Here is an 18,482-nt window from a genome sequence, read left to right as displayed (position 1 = left end):
AGTTGGATGAGCAGATCAAATGCTTTTTTTTGCTACAGTGATTGACTGTGTTTCAATGGATCATCTACAAATTCAATGAGTTATCAAAACAAGCATAATCAGCAGCTGTGTGAGGAGGCAGGCAGCGAACTCCATCGCTTCATTGTAGACTGTTTGGAACTAAGATCTGAGTTTTATTCAGACAGAATTCAACCAGCTGGACTGAAAACAAACAGTCCAAACATAAAAACAATAAAACAGCAGTAACTGTTATCACAAAATGTCATAAAAGTGTCTTTGTCTTCTTTATTTTGTCAATAACGCATGAAATGTCAAATTCATTATGTCAAAATAAAAATATTTAAGATTATTGTTTTCAAATCACACTCACACTTTTTCCTGACCCATAAATGGTCTGACATTGTTTTCTGTTCAGTTCATTGCACAGTTGAAGTTTATTCGGGCTTTACATTGACATTAAAATTTCCGGGCAGATTGCGTTCAGCCTGATATGATCTCAGTGTTGGCTGGACGTTTTGTGACAGTTATGTGTTGAGCTGAAAGCAATCAGACAGACAGGGTTAGAGGGATGTGTCTCCTCATGCAGTACAGTCATAATAACCGCCAGGAGTAGACGCTTATCTAACAATGTGCAGAAGCATCGCTGAGGAACTGAATTACAAAAAGAAGGAAAAAAAAAAACTTGAATATGTCCCCTGTTATCAAAACCCAGACCATGTGTCTTTTATGATTTAGCTGCCCTGCCATTATCACATTATGGATGACAACAGAGTTAAGTGCGACAGAGCTGAAAATATACTTTCAGAAAACATAAAGATAAAAAGAAGAGATATGACGCAATTCATGCCATTTCCAGATCAGGTCTGCAATTTGTCAAATAAACAGCCTCAGCTGTTAAACTTAGACACTTGGAGTGCTGCTCAGTAAATCATACTGACAATAATGATAGCTACAGGATGTCTTGGCTGTTTGTTTTCTGGGGATAAGGTCTGTTCTGAGGTCTTTATTTACAAAGCAAGATGGATGGAAAGCACAAGTAGATTTCTTTATGATTATAAAAGAAAAAGTATATTATTATAGCATAATTATCAGGATTTTCAAATGTTGTTCCATTAGCTGTGAAGTGCTAGACCTGTATATTGTTAGACTGACTACAAATGTGTTGTATAAACAAAAATTAGCCTTGATGTTGAGTGAAATCTTCTGTGTCCAAGACATGAGACATGTTTTTTGAAGGAAAAATCAACATGAAGTGTCCTTGTGATGTTGTGTTACAACATGTCACCAGAACAGCCTTACGTGCCTTGACATTGATTCTACAGGTCTTTGAATGCTGCTGGATGGATAAACACCACTCTACTGAAAGATATTTGACGATCGTGGTGGTTTTTCAATTCAATTCAGTTCAATTGTGTTGAGATCTTGTGATTGTGAAGGCCACAGCATATGACTTACATAATTTTCATACTCATCAAAGCATTCAGGGACTCTGTATGCCCTTTGGATGGGCCCACTGTTATCCAGGAATAGACCACTCATGGTCAAAGGATGAAAGTGATCACACAGAACAACTTTGTGTTGATTTGATGTGACCGCTCCCTCTAAGGAGACCGGTGGATGCAAACCACACCAGCAAAATGCCATTCACAGTAGACCTATAACAGAGCCACTGGATCCCTTCAGTGTAGAGGTCAAGGATTCATGGTTTTCTGTGCCCAAAATAAGATGTATGACTACTGGATATTTGGGAAAAGCTTTGAAATTTATGATTTGAGTTTTATGTATAAAGTCTAGAATTAGAATTACCATCCTGAATTACTTCGTCTCTTAAATGTCCAGTGTTTGAATTGCTTTTCCTCTCCCTGCCTATTATATAACATGCAGTTCACTCAGAGAGTCAGAAACGTGTGGTGCACCATCCCAGAAAGTTCTCTATGGTTTCTCTAAAGGTCACAATGAAGACAAAAATTAAGTTCAGACAAGGACCAGTGAGTTTAATAATAACTGATATCATCTCAGATGAGGGTGGAAGACAAAGTGAATAGGTATCTTTCAACTTCTGTTTGACTGAACACATCTGATCCAGCTAACCCTGCCCTAAATGAGAAATACAATTATTTTCAGTGATTTTCATAAATCAACAATTATTCTGTGTCTCTAGAAAAGTAAAATAAATTGGAGGAGAATTAATCCTGAAAATACACACAAGCAATGCTCCAAAAGAGCTGAGAATCCACAGGAAAATCCTCCAGTCTGTTTCCTCTAGGGGCAGTAGAGTTTTATAAACACTGGATTAGCCTCTGGCCAATGGTGATGCTCAGGAGATTATTCAAACAGCATCTAAAAACAGCTCTCCACTCAATGCTCTACTCACAGAGTGGAAGTGAACAACACTTGGTGTGGAGTTGAGCTGCCTGTTGAATGCCATGACTGCTTATTACCGGATACTTCTCCTATTATATGGTGAGTAGTTTACTTATTTTGAATTGGACCTAAAACTAGTTATAAAAATAAGGCTTGAAATAAGAACACAGACAGAGTCAGGGCAGGTAACACCCTTTAATGAAAACTACTTGTGTTTACATATGAATAATGATTCAGTGAGAGTGCTGTTATAAGGGAGCAAATGCAAACAAATTAAATTCATGTTGCGCTAGAACATTTTCTACTTTTCCAGCAACCTAACTCAAGTCAGAGTCAGGCTGTGGTTTTCGGGAAAAGTGTAGTTTTCTGCTGTTCATCAGGTGTGAGAGGTGTGTAAAAGTGAAGTCAGTTCACTGAGTCCCATTCACTATTGTCCTCTGGGTTTCAGTGTGGCTACAGACGGAACTAAATTTCTTAGCTCGTTAGGCTCAATATATACAGGGTTTGGACACAAACACAGGAAAACATGAACATCTTACTATGTTAGACATTTAAAGAAACACTGTTTCTGTGAGATGTGTCAGTATCTGGTTCTTCAATGTTCCTCCACCTCCTTTATGTCAAGCTATATATTAAATTCTGAAAACAAAGACTGTCAGACAACATTAACAATGTAGCTCAGTGTAGAAAAAAAAAAAAAAAAAAGTGTTTACAAGAACAGATGAGTTGGTTGATCCTCTTCTGCTGCTTATTGCTCTTTTCAGTGGCTGTGGTCTTTGTGGCAGCACGCAGGTCCCAGCGGACAAAAAGAGGGTTATTTGAGCTGGCAGGAGCCATCAAATGCAGCACGGGGAGATCTGCCTTGGCTTACATGATGTACGGGTGCTACTGCGGACTAGGTGGTGCAGGGTGGCCCAGAGACAAGGCAGACTGGTGAGGCAGCAGCTTTAATGACACTCCTGTCAAATCCTAATAAAAGAAAACAAAACTTAATGTCAAGACTTCTTTTTTAAAGACTATTATGCCTGTACACCCAATGACAGTGTGTATCATTACGTAAACATCCAGCTGACACTTTATATATGACCCACCTATACGTAATGTGGTGCCAGAGATATAATTTAGCATGCATTAGTGGTGTTTAGCACTCCTCTCCAGAAACTATGCATACACATAATTTCCTCCTCCTAGATGTCTTCAGTTCTTCTCAGTCATTCTGTCCTCATGTATACACAATTTCGGTTTGAGTCGACTGAACCACAAATACTATGCCCCTGGCTGGAAGGAGCAAATTCAGTAGATTCAATGGTTACTTCAAAATAAGTCTAAAAATTCCACACCCAAATCCTAACTGCTATCTCCTTCATTTCCTTCAGCAAATCCCCACAAACCAGTTAACTGTCTAACTATATGTTGTGAAAACTCATGTGGTGATCCTGCTCTGCCTTTAAAATAGCCGCGGTGTATTCAAACCACAGTGCTGTGACTACCCACCTAATGCTTTCTTGACCCTAAAAGTCTAGACTGAGTTTTGTCTGCTGCGGCCTTCAAAATAAAACATTTATCACATTGATAATCTCTGTATGTAGGTGCTGTCACAAACACGACTGCTGTTATGGAGATGCAGAACGTCTTGGGTGCCACACTAAAACAGCCCAGTATCAGTGGACGTGTGAGGACAAGGCAGCTGAATGCGGTATTGAATTTTTAATGTTTACACATATATTAACATCGTTTTTTGTGTTATTTGTTTGGAAACTACTGTAGCTGCTGCTTTCTTTTTTAGTTATAGAATAGGAAAACGGTAAATCTGCGAGTGGGACACAGCTCAGGCTGTGTGTGAAAGCTGTGTGCAGACAGGATGTTTCTAACATGTATTTAATGATATTTTAAGCTTCTCAAAACCACAGGCCTTCATAATTAAAAATAGCAACAACCTTAATGAGATCTGCACATTCAAGGACCAAAAATATTGGGCGGCCTATGATTTTCTTTAAACAAACCAATCTGAAAGCAGTTCATCATATGCACAATTACCATGTGGAACTTGTTAGTTTTAATTCAATAGCCAATTTTCAAAAGCAAAATTAATATAGCTGGAGCTGTTTGTAGTACGAAGAGCCAAGACATTGCCAGCATTACAAGTAATCAAAACAAATTTCACAATGTTAATGAGAAAACCATTTTAAGTGAAAATCCATTTTTCAGCTTGTCACTTAAAAGAGCCATTACGTTCTTCATTGCAGATGATTTGAAGGACAAGTGTGAAAAACTGCTGTGCAAGTGTGACAAAGAAGCTGCCAAATGTTTGAGAAAAGCACCTTTCATCCAGAAGTATGCCCTGTGGCCAGATTTTATGTGTGGCTACGAACAACCAATGTGTAATATTTACTGACACAATAAATGCATCCGCATGTCCTATGTGCCTTTTATAAATGCAATATGTGACAGTAATAATATTTAAAACACTCAACACTTTACACTTATATTGTGCTTTTTTAAAAAAGCTGCTTTCAACCAAATGTTGTTTTAATTTAAGACAAAACGATTATTACAACCTAAAAACAGTTTACAGTAAGTGATCACCTAATTTCTAAAACAGGTGACCAGAAGATTAGAGGTGCAGTCAAGAAAAAACAACTTTCAGAAGCATTTTTCAGTTGAAGCTCAGTCAGCCAGGGGATCAAATGGCAATCACTCTTTGTGTTGAGAAGCCTTAATTTACTAGGGTTTTTTTTTCTGATGCACTAATTTGTTTCCTTTTCTCTCCAGAAGCAGTGGTTTATTTCTGCTGCATTGACAGTGTTATTTCAGTGACGTAACTGTAGGGTATTTGCTTAGAAAGTCAGCTTACTGATTCAGACTTTATTTAAAAACCTCAGTGTTATTGTTGAGTTCCTTTTAAGGTTTTGTTAGCATCACAGCATGGTTGTAGATTGCTGTCCTAAAAAAAATAAAAAAAAAATACAAATCTATGAATACATGAAGCCCCAGGAAATAATGTCATATAATTAGCAGAACACCACATGGTTTGTAATGTGTGAGGTCTAGATATTCACCTCTAGATGGTCACATTTATAATTACTGAACCAGAAGCCCACTGACAATCCAGGACTGTTCCTTTAATGGATTTTCTCATAACAGACTATGGGTTTAAATATTTAACTCTATTTTTGTCGACTACAGTTAGTTCTGAGTTTGCCTTGGGAACCTTTTTCAGTCCAAATTGATGAAATTTCCACTGCCAAGTCAACATCTTCATTTACCCTCTGACTGTAAACACTATCACCATCTGTAATCAAAGCAAACAAAGCCCCCAAAATGTCATTTCTCTCGCTTTTAGACTCCTCAGTCTTGTCTTGCATGTGTTTGCACAGGAAACACAGCTTCTTTGTTCGATGACTGCACTACTCATGAGTGTGGACTGAAATGGGAGATGTTACAATGTTAAAAGACCAGGACTGGAAATAAGTATCTGGGTCATGGACCAAAAACACTTGCCTGATTGTGTCCAACCTTCAGTTAGTGTGTACTCTAAAGTTATGGAAGTCATACACTCCATATAGCACATGGCAGATGGAGAGAATGATTCAAAGTCCCAGATGTTTATTTTATTTTACTTTAGTTCAAAAATCTGTAAAAAGAAAAAAAAAAAGTACCTACTGTGCAGCTGTTAGTGTACTGCTATATATAAACATCCCTTTTTGCATAAATATAATGAAGAAAAAATGTAAGTGCTTTGCTTTCAATAACTTTTTAAAATTTTTCTTTGCTGCACTTCATAATGAGTCAAAACAGCAGCTGTTTGAGTTCATGAGATCAGAACCTACACAAAGATCTCGGTTTTCCATTTCACAGCTACAGTACATTCATCTTTTCAGCTTTTATGACGGTGTAACACAGGCTACGCTTTTTCAAGCAAAAATTTTGTGACTGTTTGTACGTATTATCAACAGTTGCCTTCATCAGTCTTGGTCTGTTTCAGTCTTTGCCGCTAGCTTGAAAATCCATCGACACCTTGAACAGACTTTGGAATTGCTCTGTCACTGCTGATTTGAAGAAGTTCACTATGTCCGGTTATTACATTAGTTTCCGTAGCCATATAACCCTGGTTGAGGTTATCTGGAGCTGACAAGTAAAGCCGAGTTAAAAATGAATCAAATGACCATTTCTGGAGTGGCACGCTTGAAGAAATCCTGTGTTTGAAGAAATGCAGGTGACTATCCTGCATATGCATGACAGCATGGTTGTCACAGTGGATGAGCACGTTCTTTAATCTCAGCTGGGTGAACTGACAGAACCTGATCCACGCTAATTGTGCTCTTTAATCAAGTGTTTGGCTCCCCAGCCTGAGAGCCAGATGGCACACAATGGAGTCTTGGCTTAAACAGTACAAAACATAAACAATGCAAGTATGTCTATTTACCAGCATAAGATCTGTATTCTGTTTAGTGGATTTTTATGTTTGACTGTTGCAAGGATAAATGAGCTCTCTCTGATGTCTACTCATACAAGGTAGTTTATAAATAACAAGCTGCAAATATACAGTAGAATACGTGATGTGGAAGGAGTATAATCGCCTGAATTTCTTGTGTTGAAAACCTCCTTTGATTTCAAAATACTGCTACCCACACAAACACTGAAATTAATATGTGTGCAGCCCACAGCAGACTGGGCCTGCTGCCATGTCACACACTGTATAGTCTTCCTCCTCCAGTTTATTTCTCTATGTGTTTTTTCAAGACACTGTTCATTTCCAGGTAGCAGAGGTGAACTTAAAGGATATTAAATTACAGGAAAAAAAGTAAGAAACTGTCATAAATCAAAAGGGTAGAAACATTTGTATGCATTGGACTGAAAGTCTAGTAAATGTTACTTAAATCTACATTGTTTTTGTACTAGTTTTTTTCATAATAATGCATTTTAAAAAGACTTTCATCCATGAAATTTTGATGGGGGAAGAAATATTGGCAGCCACAGTTTAATATGTGATAATAACTATCAAAACCATGAATTACTAAGTGAAGAGCAGAAAATTATGCAAAATTTGTACACATCTCAGTATAGTTAGAAAATGTCTATTTTTCAGGGTGGTACTGAGTTCTGATACACAAAAGTGTTTAATACAATATGATGTGAACCTCATCTATCATTACCTGAGGATTCCACCAGGGGGCTCCATTTTACAGCATTGCCTGAGTTTGTCAAGACAAGTCAGCAGCCAGAAAATGCCCTGAGGGGAAATATAGGAAATATAGTCAAATACTTTCAGATAGTTTGAGACTGAAGACTAAGATGAAGAATCTTACTTTTTGTGTTCAGTGACCCCATCTGGCCAGTTGTTTCCATTTTTCAAGGTATGTGTTTTGCTTTGGACTGCACATTTCCTACAATTGGAAAAAAAGGTTCTTATTGAGCTTTTTTTTTAACCAGCAGTAAGAGAGAGTCAACACATTTCAGTCAGGATACATGTAAAAAAAAAAAAGTTCTCCAAGCCTTCACCACACAGCTCCCACAAAAATATAGGGGGAAAGGCTATAAATGCAAACAGTATACTCTGTTGGAACTTAAATTGCCTCCAGATTTGAAGGCATTTTACTCTTTTCTCCAGTCAACAGCTCAGTAGCGATTAATCATCTTGTGAAGGAAAATACATTAAAAGTGCTCATATTCTCTTACAGTGGGCTACCATGTCAGATTCTGTGATTAATGCCTTTTATTTTTGACACAATGAAATAAGGTTACCATGGAAACAGTCTGTTGGCATAGCAGTATGAGCTGACTAAAGACATCAATCACAATGACCTTGGCAGCTTGACATGAGTTGCTCTTTAGTGAAAAATATTTTTAATGCACATTCCTCATAAATAACCTGTCTTATACTTGTTTACTATAAAATGAAATTATCATTTATATAAGTATAAAGGAAGCTTTGCTTCAACATGAAACCTTTGTGCATTTGTTTTGTTAAAGCTGCTCTTAGTATCGTACAGGCCAAAATCCTTTTACACTAACTTGATGAATAAACTTTGTTGTAACCAGCAACTTTGCCATCTGGATCTTATTTTCAAAAACCAAGTTACCGATTTAGTCACCTCAATGTTTGTGGTTGGAATTTGAAAATTATCCATGGCTTGTTGTAGATGCTTCTGATGAAGATTTTTTGCAAACCAGTGGTTTGGTCAGCTTTCAATTGTTCTTTCCTATCAACAGGAATCACTTTACAAAGGGTCATTTCAACAGAGAGGAACATGATAATTTGCTGTGCCATACACCAGAGATGAATCATCAATACTACAAAATAGAGCATTGCCCAGGAAACTATACTAGTCTCCTAGATTAATGTCAGCTGAGTATGCAATGTCATTAAAAATATTTTCATTGGATACAAAGGAATATTGTTAAAAACAAAATAGTATTGCCTTAGGTTTCTGAAATTCTGAAAAGTGCACACAGGTGTGTTTACCTGTAGTCTGTTGTTGGTACAAAACATAACCAGTGTCTTTTGAGATATATTCTTTCAACATCAGCTTTGATGATTTCTGCAGGATCAGCAGAAAGTTTGGAACAGTGTACCAAGGTTTTCCTTTTGTAGGGCATACATATCCAAGTCTCTCAAAACTAGCTAAAATGGGTTTTTAATATTTGAATAATGCTTAATAACAGAAAATACAAACATACAGAATATGTAATCTGGTCACAAATAATTCTAAGGATCTCAGAGGACAAAAGGCACGGACGGGGTTCGAACCCGCGATCTTCGGTTTACGAGACCGACGCCTTACCACTTGGCCACCGCGCCTGCGCTAAAAATCGCGAATACATAATAATAACACATTGACAATCTGCGATATGACTGCTCTGTCGGTACAGCATGTACTACTTCTCTTATAATTTACCAAGACTCGACCTCTTCCTTTCAAAATAGACTTAAACCTAATGAGCTGCTGAAGTAAACAATATGAAAAAATGTATTGTTGTCATGCGGCCACAAGGGGATGCTGCTAACTACCATGTGAGGACAATCTGTGTGGTTCTCAGCGGATTATTGCAACCAGGGGTCTCTGCTCTCCTGCAGCCAGTGTTGGCATACAAACGTAGAGAGGCAGTGTTTACTGTTCAGAGTTTCATGTTGTTTCATTGAAATACTGTCATTGCAAAACCCAAAGCAAACTAAAGATAACATCCAGTACTGGCTAGATGGCTAGATGGATAAATAGACAGATAGACAGATAGAAGGAGAAGGCACTCCGTTGTCTGTCCAGCACAGGATGGAGAGGGTGGTCAGGGTTGTCCATGATTGATAACAGTTTTTTCAGTGTCCTCCTCTCCATCACAGCCTCAAAAGTCTCCTGTCTGCAGCCAATGACAGAGCCAGCCTTCCTTATCAGTTTATTTAGTCTGTTAGAGTCACTGGCTGCAATGCTGCCCCCCCAGCAGACCACAGAGGAGAACAAAGTACTGGCCACAATAGACTGGTAAAAGATTTCCAGCATCTTGCTGCACACGTTGAAGGACCTCAGCTTCCTCAAGAAGTAGAGTCTGCTGCAGCCCTTCTTGTACACAACTGTGCTGTTGGCCTTCCAGTTCAGACTGCTGTCAATCGTCACTCCCAGGTATTTATACTCCTCCAACACCTCCACATTCCTCCCTAGGATGCAGAGGAGCTTTGAAGCAGTTCCCTTCCTCCTGAAGTCAATCACCATTTCTTTGGTCTTGTCCAGATTAAGCAGCAGGTGATTCCCTCCAGCCCACTCCACAAATCTGTCCACCAGCCCCCTGTACTCCTCCTCCTGTTCACCTCCTATACACCCAACAAGTATAGTAGTATAAACCCACTTTTTAGTATAGCCCACTTTTAGTATAAACAAAACTAAAAGTGGGGCTACCCACAGGCTGTATTGATTACATCCATAATACAACTGTAGGACGGAAGGGACAGTATTTACTATACCAATGGATTCACCCAAGTAGCTAAAACTAATGCATGTACTAATTCACCTATAAGTCCTCCAGCACATTCCTGCAAGTCATCTGATGATACAATACAGAACATTTACTAAAGGACAACTTAGTTAAACACACTTGGCACTAGATACAAATAGTTGCTCTTTCAAAAAGCCAATCTGGAGCAAAATATGCTCAGCAAACTGAATTGCAGAACAGGGTACAAAACTGACAATGTGCAAAGTGAAGACTATGGTCAAACATATTCATTTTCTTCAAAGCATGAACTAGCGTTAATGTGTAGATTATGTTACAACATATCCTTTCTACAGGACTAACAGCAATTAATTAATGAAGTAATATGACCATTATTACTTTCTGATCTTCCTCAGTATTATATGCTAAATATAAAACATTTCAAATGTTATCTAATTCTGGCCAAGGGGAAATTTTGGCCTAAAAGTGGTGCCGGGGTGAAAGGGTCTGTAAAATCACCAGGAATCATCTTCTGGAGGCCATGAACATCCAAAATACATTTAATGGCAGTATGTGCAGCACCATCAAGACATTTTGTTCTGAATCAGCATGGAACAGACTGAGATTGAGCTTGCATAGTGAATAACTCTGAGAACCAGTATGGTGCTTGTAATTTTTTTCCTCAGTAATACAATATGCATGAAGCCAGACTGCAGCTTTTCACTGTCTTTCTTTTCAAAACATCAAAGACGAATGCTCGCCTGGGGGGCTTTTTTTTTTTTTTTTTTTTGGATCAGATATCCTAGAGGCTGTATGAAAAATGAATAAGACTCATTTCCATTGGGAATGAGCAGTAAAAATCACAGATGTGATGTATTCACCTTGACCTGCTTACAGTACACTGTGAGCACACAGGCCAACAGAGGAGCTTCTCTCGAATAACACACAATGGCAGACTGAATTCTGAGCACCTTGAAATGTGAAATGTTTTGCTCAAATTCCAACCTTCCTGTAGAAGACAAAAGCAAGCATTAACTTAAAACAATAGAGCAAAAAGAAAACTAATAAAAAATTGTTGACTTGAAAGCAATGTTTTGCAGATTGATGCCAAGCCTTAAAGTTTTTACTGGAAGTGTGGATGCTGACTAATGCGCTGTGTTGCTTCACGGCAATTCATATTTATTTTTGTTCTGTTATGTAGGATTTAGATTTTCCATACATTTAAAGTGAAGCTTCATTGAACAAAATGTAACCGTCTTATATCACTGATGATAAAAAGATACACGTTTAAGTAAATCTATTTAATTTCTGCAGATGTTTATAGTTGATTATATACTTCTACATGGACCTCTTTTTAGTAGCTGTGTGTGTGTGTGTGTGTGTTTTCATTTTCTTTTTAAATAAACCCTTGCATCATCATAACCAGAGATAGAGTGTGTCGCCATCAGACATCACACCGATCTGGAGCAGTTTTGTTCATGTGGGGGACACTAAGCACCACACTCCCACAGAGAATAAAAAGTATCACTGTAGCAATCTATTTAATTATTTATTGGTCTATCATCTTATTTTGCTACTTGTGCAGGAATACTCTAGTGCCTCAAATCTAAAAAAAGTATTAATTTAATTTTGTTGAAGAGCTTGCTATTATGTTGTATACATGGGATTGAGACAAGTGAATGTGTTATGTCTGAATATATCTCAATTCTGATAACTGACCAATAACATGACTGCTATAGTGATACACTAATTAAGCAAGCTTCTTATGGCTGTTTTATGAAGCATTTCTGTAAGCTTAGTCTTGTTAGTCATGAGTTGCTGAGGTTAATGAGTGCGAATTTGACTTTAAAATAGTCAATATTTGAACCTTTATTAGATTATATAAAGGATGGATCCGTCTTTAAATTATTGCTACTGACTGTAAATCTTTACTACTGAGACAGAGCAGGAATCTGTACTTAGATCCCTAATCTTTACATCTTATATGGTAAAACACAATATGTTGAGATTGATTTTTTTTAAAAATGTACACTGCATTAGCACACAACAACAGCACAACTGCCAATAACAAAAGCAGATACGCTGTGTAACGTTATTGTGATAGATTGCTTTGCTGAAGCTGTTAAGATCCACTTAATGTCAATGCACATGTAAAAATATTTGGTGCTGCTTTATCAGCTGTAATATAAAGTAGGTATATGTGTCATTAGTGTTAAAAATGCTAAAAACAATTGGCAGATAATGAGGCAATATGTGTTTAGTAGTAATTACAGAACGAACTAGCCACCTGAACAGCTCTGTGCCTTAGCAGATACAGTCCAACTGAAGTAACTAATCAGATAAGCTGTGTTACGTTCTACCTTAGATATTCATTTGAATTTTCTAGCTACCCTTTTTATGGAATTCACTTTCTTACTGAGAGTTTGTACATTCACTAAGTTTATTGTTACAAACAGCTGGCTAGGAAGTCACATCCTAAATTAGCTAGACTGGATGCCCCTTGCAAAAGAGTTTGACACATAAAGTGGAGTAAACTGTCATTTTTAAACATTGCTTTTGATATCGATTAAATTAACCAGCAGTGGCTTATTTAGCTTTACCTAGTGGTTAGCTACCTTAAAATAACTGTCCCTGTTTCTTACGAGAAAAGGGGAGCAAGGCTGAACTACAGTAAAAGACTGTTTTTTAAAGATATACGGTAATACTTAAACGAATATAGTAGCAAAAAGAAAGAAAACGCTACCATTAGCCTAATGTTAATATTAACTGAAATGAGGCTAACTGCATCTTGAGCTGTTGTTTGTTGATCATTTTTATGTTAGCATCAACGCAACCATTTTATTAAACTGTCCCAAGGGAGAGTAACACATAATTTTAAACTTACTGGAAGTACATTATCTATTTTTTAATGGACTCTCTTTCCACAGAGCTTGTTGTGGTAAATTCATTTGCTGTATGCAGTACCAATAAGAAATAGAATTGATCTAAATTCAACATTTTCCATGAATAAAAAAAAAAACAAAAAAAAAAACTTAGTAGTCTGAATCTTATATTATACATTTTTAGCTTTTGCGGCGTATTCATTACATTAGGTTTTGTAGAGATAATGCCTGTTGACACAGTTTTGGTCCTGTGTTTTGTAATGATCTAGCTCTTTTGCAACTTGTTTTATTTTGCCACAATATAATTTTTTACTGCATGCTTGTACAGGTCACTAAATTAAAATTTTAACATAAAATGTGTTTAAATGCATCACAATCCAGGCAAATGCAAGTGGCAACCAACAACATGGATCTTCAGTGACGCAGTGTGAAGAGAAAATTGGCCATTGTGAGAAGTGGAGGCTGAATCTGACCCTGGCCACGACAAGACATGCAAGTGTGAAATCCATTTGAAAGGTAAGCAGCTGATAAAATAACATAACAAAGGCAATATCATCTCTCCCCCTTTCTCCAAAATTTCTTTTCATCCATCTTTCTCCTTTATTTGCATTCATCTCTTCATTCACCAAGCTCTTAATCCACAACTTCATTCAGCAGGATTTAACATATAATGTTGTGGCACAGTTGATTAAAACGCTTTTGGAACTGGAATGTGTGCAATTATGTTTACACTTTTTTCTATTGTCTAATATCTACAGAGCACTTAGGTGCACATCAGTCATGCTTGTTGGATCCGTTACCATAGCTACAATATGACTATGCAGACAATCATCTGGTCCTTGTTCCCTCCAATAGTCGCAAGGCTGAACCTGCAACATGAAGTAAAGATGCTCATCTTTCATCAACACAATTGTAAGAATCAGAAACAGGCTCATGAGTATAAGAAAACTATTCAAGGGTGGCAGGCATGGGACTGCGCCCAGTCATGGCGGACCAGAGAAACAAGATCCGACGAGCCACGCAGCAGGAGAGGAAGGTGAGAGCATCTACACTTTGGAAATTCAACTCCTCTTATTGTTCACCTAACGAGTTTGGCGGAACAAAACAGTAACCATAAACAAGATGCGCTTTTGCATTCAAGCTTTAAAGACAAAACGTGACCATGAGGAACAAAAAGGAGGTGTCACTTTAAATTAAATGCATTAGTTTGATGAAAGCAGGCACAGTCCGAAGCTACCCGGGTCAAATTTAGTTTCAATTGGTGAGAATTCCAGCTGAGCTTTGCTTAAAAGATCAATGTTTTTGTTGCATTACACATGGCGGAACAGCTGTAAATGGAAATTTTTTTTTGTTTTTTGTTTAAATGATCAGAATCTGTTGTAACTGAATTTATGAATTTGCAAGTAGTTACAGAGATGTGGCCTCAATCAAAGAGGGCTCCAAATCTCATCAATCAGAACATCTGAGGAAAAGATGTGTTCAGAGACGACCATGAAGGACCTTTAAGGCCAAGCTTGTTGAAATCAAAGGCCTGTGAGCTAAAATATTTTTTACGGGCGTACGTATCATTCTGAGAAAAATAATTGTGGTCAGTTAATCTGCGGCTTGGAGATGGACAACAGCCAATGCAGCATGTTCAAGCTTCCCCCCTACTGGGCGGCCCATGAGCCTGTCGATACGGTGGTTTGATGTTGGATGGAAAATAAGAACCCCCCACAACAAACACAGAGAGGGCTGGAACAGAGAAAGAGAGGGTAGAAAGGGAAGAACCATCGACAGATGGACTGTGTTGTGATTAAAGATGGCGGGAGTCTTTACTGCAGACTACGAAGGACTATATTCGATCCATAGAAAAGCGGTGGGAGTAGTCTGCGATTCAGCACAACAAAACCAAGAACCACACAGTAAGGTAAATCAGCAGGTACGATGTCTGATTTTGAAACTCTGAGGATAAAAACTACATTTACCAGTAACTTTCCATTGTGTTGTTTATCGTGCTGTTATGTCTGTTATCGTTTTTCATTTCGGTGCCATACTGGTTTTGTAATGTTCTCCCTCTCATCAAAAGCAAAGCACATCATTTGATTTGACCAGTGAATGTGCATCCCATGACCAGACTGCCAAAGACTTAATGGTCAGATAACTTGAATTTTTCAAGCTGGTACATGTCTGACAATGTACTTTTTCCATTTAATTACAGATGTATGTCTTTGGACTTATGTCTCCATAGGAAATATGCACCTTGTAATAAGATTTTTCCCTTCTTCTGGGAATATGGTGCTCTGTGAGCTGGAATACCCAACAAAATAAATCTAGTCTGAAAATTGCTCAATCCTCTGTGCCTAATCCAGTCCAAGGCTTGTTAGTCATGACATATTCAGCCAGGACAAAGGACATCAGCAGGACTCCAGAATACATTCTCTGACAGTCTTTTGATATCACTCTTTGGATCATTTTCAGAACTTAAAACAATCACTGAACAGATGTAATATCCATGACACACTTATTAAAATCCTCTTATCAAAGTTTTCAAGTGTCTCAATTTATTCTATAAGCTTTATGTAGTTTACCTGCTTTAATATGGGGACGCTAGTAAATGTCATGCCATATTTTCTGTTTAGTCTTATGTAGTTTCAGTGAATTCTTTGAAGCCAATCTGCAGCCAATTTGAAAAATAGAAATCTCTATTGTGTGGGCTTAGAATGGGAACCTTCATTTAAATGTCTTAATGGGCTTTTGTTCATCAGAGTCTTCAGCAGAGATAAGCCTTTTTCAGCCAAGGCCTACATGGGAGTGTAAATCCACACTGACAGGTGGAACAAAAGACGACTTAAAGAACTGAATCAGAAAACATGAAGTTGTCTTCTGGTAACACTTAACTGCAGCAAATTGTTCGTCTTCTGGTAACACTTAACTGCAGCAAATTGTTCAAGAATTTTAAAAAAATTAATAAAAAATGAGAAAAATTTTTAAAAGTCAACTTTGGAATCATCCATACATTTGAGCTCATCCTTTTTTAACAGGAATGACTCTAGAAAGTGTTAAAACCGGTAGATTTGCATTTTCATCTTCATCAGAAATTAGAATAAATGATAAGTGAATGTACATAGGCATTAACAACAACTTGTCACTGGATGCTTTTTACAGCTTTATAGTATTTCTTTAACTATTCCAACACCAAAAGCAGATTTTGCATAAGCTTAGCTGATTTCATAAATAACCAGATCTGGTTCACACAGTTACACCTCAGAGGTGAACACAGACACGTTTGCTATTGTTCCTCTGTCTGCTAAGCAGCTCCACTGGGCCTGTAGCTTAAGGGCTCCTTGTTTGGAGTTGATGAAGAAGGGAAGACTATTTTTCATTCCCCTTCCACTACCAGCTGCTTCTTGGTATTCAAAGGATTTAATTTAACAACATACCGGTCCTGGTTTCTTGTTCTTATGTTGCTCATATCTTTAATTTATCTTCATCAGTAGTTCCATTGTGATGCAGATGATGACAGCAATTGTGATATTACAGCATTGCTATTGCTAGTCGAATATCTTGGACGTGTTGGCCAAGGTGCAGTACAAATCATCATTTTCCATTTTAATTTGTAAAACCAAAGCTATGGTCTTTTTTTTTTTTTTTTTTTTTTTTGCACTACAGCAGTTCTCATATGAGTGAGCATGAAATCAGATCTTTAATTGTCTTTATCATGTTAATTTTGGCTGCTGACAAAGAGCTATGATAGATAATTCTTCTCTCAAAGCTCTAAACTGAGATCAGGGGGACTTCGTGCATTATGTCTTATCAGGTCTAAAGCACTAGTCATATTAGTATGCTTTTTGTAGTTGGAAAACTTAGCATCTGCTCTCATGCTTGTGGGGGCTGTTCCAGGTCTAGATTCTTGATTTTTGTGTTTCTAACAGTTACAGGGTCATATGCTGTTGTACCATCTGACATTGTTTAAACACAGGAAAAAAATAAATCATACAGTGGTAGTAGATTTTCCTCAGCTGTGCAGAAAGAAAAGTTAACATATATTTCTTCCTTTCCAGGAACAAATGGACTACAAAGACAAACTATTATGCCGATATTATGCTTTGGCCGGGCCTTTCCATTTCATGTGGATGAGAGAGATGTTACCATTACCGCAGAGTGATATGTTTAATAAGTGTGCAATGGGATCTTCAATAAATGGAAGCACTGGGAGAGGACATGTGAGGAAGATTATCAGCCTTAAGGTAAAACATGTTGATTTGCATGTAAATCAGTATTCTCCTATCATCCTCCTTTGAACTGAACACAGACAGACAGACAGACACAGACATGGAGAATATTTCTTTTTTTAAATACTTAAAGGTGCAATGTGTAAAATGTGAAAGATTTAGCAACATCTAGTGGTGAGATGGCAGAATGCAACCTTTCCGGACACTCCATCCACCCATTTCCAGGTGTGAGGGAGGGTATGGTGCCCATCACCTTTAAAACAAAAAGTGTTTGTGACTGTCTAGAGCCAGTGTTTGGTTTGTCCTTTCTGGGCTACTGTAGGTGGCGCAACATGGCTGCCTACATAAGAGATTAACACTAATGCCAACACATTTATGAATGCTGGATTATGGGTTTCAGAGATACATCACATCTTATTTCTGATGTTCTGTAACATTGTCATGATTTTCTAGTGAAATCCTGTCTTTGATGTTGGGGAAACATACTGCCAGACCTAAAAGACTGAAGGACTGTTGAAAATAATAGTGATGAATGAATACTAAGTAGAAAAACAATAGATTTTCAGAGAAGATTAAAGTTAATTGTATAAAGAACACAGTAAAACAATAAAATAAGTATTACAATGCTTAAGTTGTTGCTGCCAAAAACAGTTTTGCCCTGAGGAAGCCAAAGTGGGTTGAATCTTTTTTATCTTTTATGTTGTTGGCATGAATATTCTAAGCACATTGTACAGTTCACACTTTAGAAGGTTTGTAGGTTTGAACAGGAAATTCAATTGATATGATGAGACAGAGTATAAAAACTGTGTTTTTGTATTTATAGTGTTTCTCCGGTCTTTCATCGTAGGATCAGTAAAACAGAGTGACTGTGCAGTGATTTACTCTATCATCAGTGTTTGTACTGTACAAAAATGTTTATGTGGAAGGCATACTCCAAGTATTTTTGTTTGAGTGGTCAGCCACCCATCCATCCATTCATTCAGCCATTATTAGTATTGTTTAGTCCAGTTCACGGTAGTCATTGGCTGGAGTCAATCTGAGCCAGAGGTGAGGTACACCCTAGATTAATAGTTTATCAAAGAGCTGACACATAGAGACA

General features: G+C 37.5%; 1 protein-coding gene, 1 long non-coding RNA gene and 1 other non-coding gene across 4 annotated transcripts in view; 1 reads left to right on the top strand and 2 right to left on the bottom strand.

The window, feature by feature from the left end:
• Positions 1-2,338: 2,338 nt before the first annotated feature.
• Positions 2,339-4,759, top strand: pla2g10 (phospholipase A2 group X). 2 transcript variants are annotated; one of them, XM_026325527.2, is made up of 4 exons: positions 2,339-2,463; positions 3,129-3,297; positions 3,954-4,060; positions 4,611-4,759. In XM_026325527.2, exons 1-4 carry the CDS (start codon positions 2,427-2,429, stop codon positions 4,757-4,759), a joined length of 462 nt encoding a protein of 153 aa, XP_026181312.1. In that variant the 5' UTR covers positions 2,339-2,426. The 2 variants fall into 2 exon arrangements, with proteins under 2 accessions (XP_026181312.1, XP_026181311.1); XM_026325526.2 differs by lacking the exon at positions 2,339-2,463 and having other exon boundaries at positions 2,868-3,297.
• Positions 4,760-7,527: 2,768 nt separating this feature from the next.
• The window catches only part of LOC113141243 (uncharacterized), a 41,361-nt gene continuing 30,406 nt past the window's right edge, over positions 7,528-18,482 (bottom strand). The window contains exons 2-3 of the long non-coding RNA XR_003296725.1: positions 7,674-7,751; positions 7,528-7,597 (exon numbers count right to left, since the gene is read on the bottom strand). This is a non-coding gene — a long non-coding RNA (uncharacterized LOC113141243). The remainder of the gene's footprint in view (positions 7,598-7,673; positions 7,752-18,482) is intronic.
• On the bottom strand, positions 9,095-9,166 carry trnat-cgu (transfer RNA threonine (anticodon CGU)). Its single transcript has one exon. It is a non-coding gene; the product is annotated as a tRNA-Thr (tRNA).

This window comes from Mastacembelus armatus, chromosome 8 (genome assembly GCF_900324485.2).
Source record: "Mastacembelus armatus chromosome 8, fMasArm1.2, whole genome shotgun sequence".
NCBI lineage: Eukaryota > Metazoa > Chordata > Actinopteri > Synbranchiformes > Mastacembelidae > Mastacembelus > Mastacembelus armatus.
This window is presented reverse-complemented; position numbering and strand designations above follow the sequence as displayed.

What these genes read in the sequence shown, in the direction of transcription:
- pla2g10 (XM_026325526.2), top strand. Translation starts at nt 3,086, where the DNA reads ATGAGTTGGTTGATCCTCTTCTGCTGCTTATTGCTCTTTTCAGTGGCT. An exon ending in CCCAGAGACAAGGCAGACTG is followed by an intron (nt 3,298 to 3,953) that starts GTGAGGCAGCAG and finishes CTCTGTATGTAG; the next exon opens with GTGCTGTCACAAACACGACT. An exon ending in GGACAAGGCAGCTGAATGCG is followed by an intron (nt 4,061 to 4,610) that starts GTATTGAATTTT and finishes TCTTCATTGCAG; the next exon opens with ATGATTTGAAGGACAAGTGT.